Here is a 9107-nt window from a genome sequence, read left to right as displayed (position 1 = left end):
TGCAAAATAATAATCTGAAAGGTATTTTATATATTACTTAATTTAATGAGAATCTCCGTTATTTGTTTTTCTGTTACTGGCACAGATAATACTGTTAGTGTAATGGAATTAATGATGAATATTTATACCATTGCAATCAGTAATAAGGAAACAAAAAAAAAAACATACTGTCATCCAATATTCTGTTCACGTCGATTCGAATAGAAACTAAAATGACTCATTTATTGAGGTCTTTATGAGGCTGACTTATACGGTTTAAAACACTTCATAAATGATGAAGGCATGGTTAGCATCTTATTTAATCTATTTGAATGATGTTTTAATTTCATTAAATGTAGATGGTTAGTTTTGTTTTAGCACTCGAAATGAAAATGAATGTATGAATTCATATTTTCACATGTTTTTCTATATTGCAGTACAGGAATACTACATTCAATCAAAATGAATCATTTTTTGCCTATAAACACGAAGTTTGAGACTTCACCCCGAAGTCTCTTTCCTAACCCATTGTCCATCGGGTATTCATGACTGACGATTCGCGACAAATTCAGTGGCGTATCTAGGGGGTGGGGGGGGGGGGGGGGCGCATGCCGCTCCAAAAATTATTCACCCCAAGTCCCCCCCCCCAAAAAAAATCGAGGTCATTTTGCGAATTAGCGCCCATTAGGCCATGGGGTGAAAATCCTAACGTTCAGTCCCGTTCCGAAATTTTCCTAATACTTTCACTCATTATGATAATTATTATAATAATATTTAAAAGCACAAAAAAAAAGTTCGACCGTCAGAACTTCTGCAAATTCGAGAAAATGACGTTTAAACTTACGAAATTTAAAGTTCTTTGCGCTAGATTAGCACACGACATTTTGTAAACGTCACTGTACTCGTTCGAATATTGTATTTTTGATACGTAGTTTATTATTTGCGAACTTATTATTTTTTTCGTCGTGTAGTATGTATGCTCCAAATTTTAACATATTGAATTGAGTTATTTTGACAGTTATGAAACATGCATACATTTAGACAGATAGACTTACTATTATGTATGTAGGCCTATACATATGAAAGATGTGTATAAGAGACAGCTCTAGCTTTATTTTCTCCTGTTCTACTTTGCAGAGTCCATAAACACGGTGTCACGTCAGAAAGAATGTTAGGCCATTGTATGTTTGTAATCAAATTTGAATGTATCATTCTTATAAATAAGCTGGGGCTATTGAATATTTTCCCATGGGATCACATTAAGCCAAACAACTACTTGGCACAGGCATCTAATGATTCACCAGATCAATGAATCCCAGATGCTGAGTTCTGTCTTTCAGTTGGATTCATTAGTGACTAGGTATGGGCAATGCCGTAGGATTTTCAAACAGTAAATTCAGATAATGTGGACCCATTTTACGCAAAAATATGAAAAATCTGGACTCATTTTCTTAAAGGGTTTACCCATTTTATAGGCTAAATATGAGAAATATGGACCCATTTTCAAAAAGTGGCCTCATTTATTCATAAAACTGCATAATTTCGACTCATTTTTAAAAATGTGGACCCATTCTTTATGGACCCATTGGAAAAAAAATTATGTGGGACTGTCTCAACTGTCCCAATAGCTGGCTACGGCGTTGGGTATGGGTGAATACGAACATGAAGTAATTAAGAAACAATCCAAGTATTGGGTCTAAAGACGAAATAAATAGGCCCCGGAAAAAAATGGCCCCAGGAAAAACAGCCCCAGGAAAAATGGCCCTAAATGACAGGTAGGTAAAAATGGCCTCAAATTATAAAATTTATTAAACTGACTTTTTTAACAAAAATCTTCCATCTATTAAATGCTGCAAAATAGCAAAAATTGGATCAATAAATTAACATAAATTATGTGTTTTTGTGGCGGCCATTTTTACCGTACACCTTGTGTACACCGTGTTTTGTACATTACTGTATCTGTCTGCCTTCTGTTGATAGAAAAGCCAGTAGGCCTATTAATTAATTTTTTTTTTTTTTTTTTTTTGTGAACACCTTTTTCTCCGTGAATGTTCTACCACTGGTTCTACTATATATCATTTTGAAAGGAACATGAGTGAGTTTTATTTTTAACTTTAAATTTAAATCTACGATACTTTTGGGACTTTTTGCATTCAATGAAATAGTACCGCCTTCGGCAATGACCTTGATATATGGAATGTACCATTTTATAGTAGGGGAATACATCCCGCTATTGTCTGCATTGTCCTTCGTAACTATTAAATAAATTGTACAGTATTTTCCGTGTTTATTTGCATATTTTATCAATGATTGTGTTAAAGTGTGCTCCTTCTTTAGTTAATTTTTATATTTTTGTAATTTAAGCTGAACGCACCATTCTTGTGTGTGCCGCCGTTCCAAAAACGTATGTTCTCAAAATAAATAAATATAAAATAAATATATTTTCGGTAAGATTTCAATCCCTAATAAATTCTTTAGACTTTATTCGTAAATTCAAAACCCCATATAATTAGCAATACACAACTAACTAAAGAAATACCTTTTGAAAATCGTCTTTTTTTTTTTTACAGAATTATTTACATTTACAGTGATAGACTTGATTTTATTGTTCTCGTTTAAAATGCGTTCAGATTTTAACTGTAAAGGTACTTTAGTCTTTATCGATTTGTTTATCTTTCTGCTTAAGTCCTTGCCACAGTGGTGGATTGTTGATTGGCATGGGTGAGTAACGCTAAGGCTAAGGCACGAACTACAGTACCTTGTTTTGAGATTTGTAAGTGGACGGGCTCACAATACACTGCGCAGAGTATCCGTTCATTCGGCCTGCTGTGCTCTATTTAGTCCGCAGGCGAGTCATTGGAAGGAATATTACTGACCGCACAAAACAACGGGAATAATATTGGTTTGGCTCCGTGTAAAGGAACGAATATTTCTCCTGCATGTCATACCTGAAGTCGTCCTTGTTCATTTCTTAAGAACGTTGCAAAGAGCCCGCAATTTAAGGATATTTTACCTACATGTTGGCATACGGATAGATACTTTAGCGAACACATCATGCCTGTTCCCAAGAAGATATTGACTGAATTACTTATAATAATAATATCCGCGCTAGCCTTGGTCGAAAGCACGACAGACGCAGATAAAGGTAAGTTTTCCATATTAATACGTTCACATTTCTATAATAATAGGAATACTTATATTTGAATGTTCAAAGCTGACATATTATGCACAAATATTAACTAAATATACACAGTCGTATACAGTATACCTGTACTATTATATATCTTATGTACGATTATACGTCGAATAATGAATGAAACACTGACATAGACAAAATATTATATTCAAATGTCAATTCTGCTCAATTTCTCGTCATTATGATTTTTTTTCCGGACGGGGATAATCATCAACTGACTCGCACACGGTGGTCACACAAAATGATATACATTACTAATAAAATTGCATTTTATACTTAAACTACCACCATCCTGCAGTACAATCATTATGAACATAAATTCAATATTCAAGAGAATGTTGTATTTGATCATTGAGAAAATAATAATAGCCCACAAGCCTATAAATGACTACAATGGAAATGCAAACAGACATTATTATTGACATTAAATCGTATAATTGAATTTGTAACTCGGTTCATGAAATCATGCTCTAATATTAACTTTTACATTTTTGTGTATAAAATTAATTATTTTTTTCGTCGTGTAGTATGTATGCTCCAAATTTTAACATATTGAATTGAGTTATTTTGACAGTTATGAAACATGCATACATTTAGACAGATAGACTTACTATTATGTATGTAGGCCTATACATATGAATATATATATACATATATCTATTATATATATATATATATATATGTATATATATATATATATATAGGCTATAAAGTTGAACAGCATGGTAAACGAATGAAATATCAAGTTGACATATAATGAATGTGTTCATATAATCATGATCATATACGTCTGTAGTAACAAGTGAATGTTAATGCAAAAAGACGAAATGGACACAAACTTCAATGATTTATTCACCTGCTTTCGCAGTGCTTTATGCATTGTTAGTGAACAGTAGCAACGTAAATAAACAATTGGATAATGCTTATGGGTCCTTGTTTATTCGCCTTGGTTTATGGTCACCCATCTTGCCTCTATTGTTTCGTTCAAGCATTTACTAACAGCTTATTGGGAAAAATCATAGGATTATGATACTGTAGTATGAAGAAAACTCAGAAATGGGGATAGGCCTACAAACCATTGTGATTTGATATTTTGATTTTCATTCGTTCGTTTTAATAAACTTACTGTACTAAGTATGATACATCCAATGCTATGGATGTATCGACGTACTCCATCTTATTAAATAGGTCTACTGTATGCTCCATGGATACATCGAGTACCGTACAGTAATCGTTTTATTTATCCTTTGTTCTGTCAAAACCGTTCATAACTATTTTCATTATTCTATGCCAAAGTATAACTTATTATTGAACCCTATTTTCATCTTAAGCTTAAAACTTGTACTGAAAACATGAGTTGTCTGGTAAATATATCATTATCGAACTTGTAAGTGAGTCACCCATGCCAACTAGATATCAAAAGAATGTTACGACTTTCGTTAATTAATTGAGGCTATAAATCACGATACAATAGCAGTCTTTGTTATACCAATTAGTAATAAGTTATACTCTGTATTATATCGTATTAACCATAAAGAAATATAGGCGACATAAAAGTTGCATTCACAGAGATTTCCGCTTGCTCGACCGATCGCGCGCCAATGCCTGACGATCAACCGGAATTAAACCTCATTCTGTATAGTTGACAATGCAATGTCATTTTGATTGTCACTGTGTGAATCAACTCAACTACTGAATACTAATTCTCCCTTCGGATTTGGATGAACATTATGCTAATGGTGACCTTATATGTAGAGGTTATTGTTCATCACAATTGCGTACTATAAATGCCCGTCTCGGAGTACCTGTGTATATTGTACTACAAATGACAGATCATTTAATAAACTCATTTATAGCTAAAAGTCGTCCTTGCTTTTAATCTAGGTTTCTTAGCGTATATTTTCATGATAGTTCTCTACAGTGGATCAATAAATCGACTGTAATTCAGTTTATTGTCAACGTTTGGGAAATAAAGAATTCAAATTAGATATTTAGCGTTTTAAGAATGTAAGAATGATTAACAATTACTCCGTTTGTTGGGCCATGTTGAAACACCGTGGCTTGGCTTATCCCCCGTGGATGGTCATGTACGTGGTCTACTGTTGATCCACGATGCCGTTTGATAGTGAAGAGAATGGAGAAAAACAAGCTCTGTACGCCACGTTAAATCCATATGCTACGCTGAACTGCAATACCATACACACACGGCTGCCTTTGTTGTTAATTCTCATATTTCATCACTGTTTGAGATAACAAGCTGCTGAGTATGATCAAGGTCAGACATGGTGGAACAGAAATTTAATCAACCAGTCCTTCGGCCATTTTAAAGTTGTTTTCATATAGTTTCACGCCACGATTACTTTATCTCTTCATGGCACGTGGATTTTTATAAATTATATTTTGTCCCTCTATGAGCCCTACTGCATATTTATAACACAACGTTATATTCCATCCGATCGCTATAATTGGTTAAAAACAATATTGTGACTCCCGTTTGCATTTAAAGTAAAGATATACATGAATTGAATGCATGTTTGACGATATGATATAAGTATAGCATACATGAATGTGATTAACCCTTTAAACACAGTTTAGTGGTTTAAGGTACGACGTCCACTACGGGTGGTTACGCGATAGAAATGACGTCCTGAGTAGGCCTGTTGACACATAAATACCATCATTTTTCATGATGTCAATGAATCACAGATAGGCGAACGAGTTTACTCGGATGTTTTGTATGACGTCATCAACGTGCTGTTCAAAACACACATTTTGGTCATCATGTTTGGCTAGTTACATCAGGGTCAATTTCACACCACCACGAGCCATTCAATCATCAATCGGTCAATTTGATGGCTCCTTGCTGCCTCGAGTAAAGTCAGCCTGTATTACTCATTCTTTGGCTATGGGTTTGTTTAGACACCAAAAATGTATTCTTAATAGTTTCACCATTTTCTCTTCTTAATTGCTTGCCTTTGCTCGTCGCGCTGCAGCATTCGGACATCAAGATCATTTCAATTCAAGTTTATTATGTTGCTTTATGCCACCGAGCTACGACACTATACAATTAAGAAATACACCATATTGTACTGTATTACTAAATTTACAATTTAGCCTATAAGTAATAACGTAATATCAATCGGTCGAGTTTCTAGAATTTAATGAATTCAGCTAAATATATAAACTCATTGTGGTACATAAATTCAAATTCTGTCTCATACTGTACAGTAGTATATGAAACACTGGATTCGTTAAGAATTATTAATTATTGATTAGCAGTTTATATATTGTGTACAACTACAGTAGCAGCTTATATATTGTACAACTACAGTAATCAAGCTGGTTTTCCATACAATCTCTACATGCTATCGTCGGCAGCTTTCGGTGATGTTGATTGGTCGGTCGAATGATAATCGGGGAGCCTTCACGATGGCGTCGGGGACTGCTACACAGTACTGTACAACGATTGCACTGAAAACACTGTAGAGACAGTGTAGCGATTGTATGGAAACCAGTCTTAACTAGGCCATCCCTGTAACCATGCTGTAACACTCTGAGATTTTGCTTCCATTAACTGAAATCGAACCATTCAAGGTTGTCAGTATAAAACTTCATCGATATAATTATTTTCCAAATGCGTTGCCTGAAACGTTATTTATAAACTCGCTTGAATGAAATATAAATGTAGCATTTGCAGTGTTGGTTTTCATCCCAAAATATTATTTCGCCGCTGGTATAGTTTTCAGTGTGAATGAAATAATGACGCATTCAGAAATAAATCAAGCCGACGACACTTTTGGTGCCACTCGGGGTGTGTTGACAAGCTTCGGCATTTTCCGGATATCCTGGAGCGTGGCTGATATTGCCTTTGCATGTTATGATAAAGTTATATCAATCAGCAGGTGCAGCGGTGGAAATGTTATTACAACTCTGCCCTTCTTAACCCCATTCCCTGCACACCATATTGACAGATTAAATACATTATGAACATCCTCTACAGATTCGTCCTCTTCCAACTCATATTTCAAATTAACCGTATCGTATAAAATTATTGCAGATATCGAAGCAGCTTCTCTGATCTTGTCTTAAATCTGATTTCTCTTCACGAGGAAATAAATTAGACAAAATGCCCAATAAACCGCAAATAATTATGCAATTGACTTTTTGGTACTTGTAACTGTTTTAGAGTAAATGGGGTCTTTTATTACCATCTTAACGATTACGATGTTTTGGATTGGATGACTTCCTTAACTTAAGTGTTCTTTCCTTTTATGGTTGACGGAAAGAAATCTAGGCATAAATCCAGGCGTTTTATGGACTGATAAAATCGTTAATCAAGCAATAATGTTATCAAAATCGGAGATGAAAAGGGTAATCTTTCCTGTTCTGTTTGCCTGTTTCCAATTTTCCGAAACGAAAATGCTAAATTTCTTTTCCTTTGAAACATATTATTCTTATAGATAATGGTACAGACGTATACGCACAATATTTTTGCATTTCTGTTTCAGATACACCGATTTTCTAGGCCTACAGTATGCAAAACTTTTCTTTGTCTGTCTGCCTCTGCCTACTTTCCATGGGGAAAGGTTTTAGATTACTTATGGCGTATTTGATATGAGCACGTTTATTTAATTTAGAAATTGGTTGTGGAAAAACGAAAGCTTTGATCACTCTAGATCACTATTTAATGCACGGATCAGTGATTGTATGTATTGCTCTTATCAAATGACCTTTGTAAACAATGTGCGCGACTGTTTATATCAAATTAATGTTTTTGGTGAGTAGGTGTTCCAGGAAATGTATTGTGCCTATCTAGACTTGACCTTATTCACCCACCTACTTTACAAAATATAGAAATACCATTTTCCATGAGCCATTCTCCAATAAAATATACAGTTCCAGTATTTAGAGATATTATGTTTGTGCTTAGTAATTCCATATGGTATAACCTAGTGAATTGAAACCAACTAGGCCTAAACCACCTCCCTGAGACCTCCCCAGTTAATTTTCCTCGTGGAAGATTCGGGAGGAGACAAACCAAGTACTTGTTAGTGTAGGCCTATAACAACATAGCAATACAACCATAGAGAAAATATTTTCTCTGACACAATTCAGACCATCTACCAGGGCCATGTACAGTTCTGTGTAAATATTATAACTTTGACTGTATTTGTTTGATAATAGGCGGAGGCCTATATATAATAATGATGATGATTTGATTATGATGATGATGATAATGATGAGGAAGATAATAATGATAATGATGATGATGATGCTGTTGGTGAGGAAGATGAGGATGGTAATGATATGAATATAATGATGAAATCTAGATTCTCATACACCCACTTTACAAGACGAGGGTAATGTGGGCGTGGTCAAGTCAAGTGTCTTTTAATGACCTTTAAGTTCTTCAAAATTCAAGGTTTTCCCCGTTGAAAACGGTCAGGTAATTTTTTCTCATTATTACAGTAAATAGGTCTATGTGTGTACCGGTATACATGCGTTGCATACGTATTCCCTTTTTCCATGAATCGATGAACCCCAAAAATAAAAGGGGGTCGGGGGTCCTCCCCCGAAAATGTTGATTCCTGATGGCGGGAAATGAGCTTTCCCGACTTCTCATTTTCTTATTGTAACAAAAAATTTCAGCTCACGGGTCCTGCAAAGGTGAGTCTAGAATTCTTTTTTTTTTTTCTGTTTTTTTTTTTTTTTACCTAAGGGAAGGGAGGGGTCAGGGCCCCAGATCCCCCAGATCCGCCAATGTGAATTGCGAGAAAATCTAACTCGGTCGGGAACTGGAGGAACACACTCTTTCCCCTCCCTCTCCTCCTTCTTCCCTCTTTCTTTCCTTGCATTTCTTTTCGATCATACAAAAATCTCCATAGGCATATATTTTTTGCCAAAAATCGGCCCACCCCTCCCCCCCCCCCCC

General features: G+C 35.1%; 1 protein-coding gene across 1 annotated transcript in view; it reads left to right on the top strand.

The window, feature by feature from the left end:
- Positions 1-2689: 2689 nt before the first annotated feature.
- The window catches only part of LOC117117233 (abnormal cell migration protein 13-like), a 17274-nt gene continuing 10856 nt past the window's right edge, over positions 2690-9107 (top strand). Inside the window, exon 1 of the mRNA XM_033261481.1 lies at positions 2690-3124. Within this exon, the coding sequence (XP_033117372.1) occupies positions 3034-3124 (91 nt within the window). The 5' untranslated portion in view covers positions 2690-3033. The remainder of the gene's footprint in view (positions 3125-9107) is intronic.

Source organism: Anneissia japonica, unplaced genomic scaffold (assembly GCF_011630105.1).
Source record: "Anneissia japonica isolate Jap-2015-1 unplaced genomic scaffold, ASM1163010v1 scaffold287835_len3118868_cov185, whole genome shotgun sequence".
In the NCBI taxonomy this organism is placed as follows: Eukaryota; Metazoa; Echinodermata; class Crinoidea; order Comatulida; family Comatulidae; genus Anneissia; species Anneissia japonica.
The sequence above is the reverse complement of the archived record's forward strand: the minus strand, read 5'-3'. Positions and strand labels throughout refer to the sequence as shown.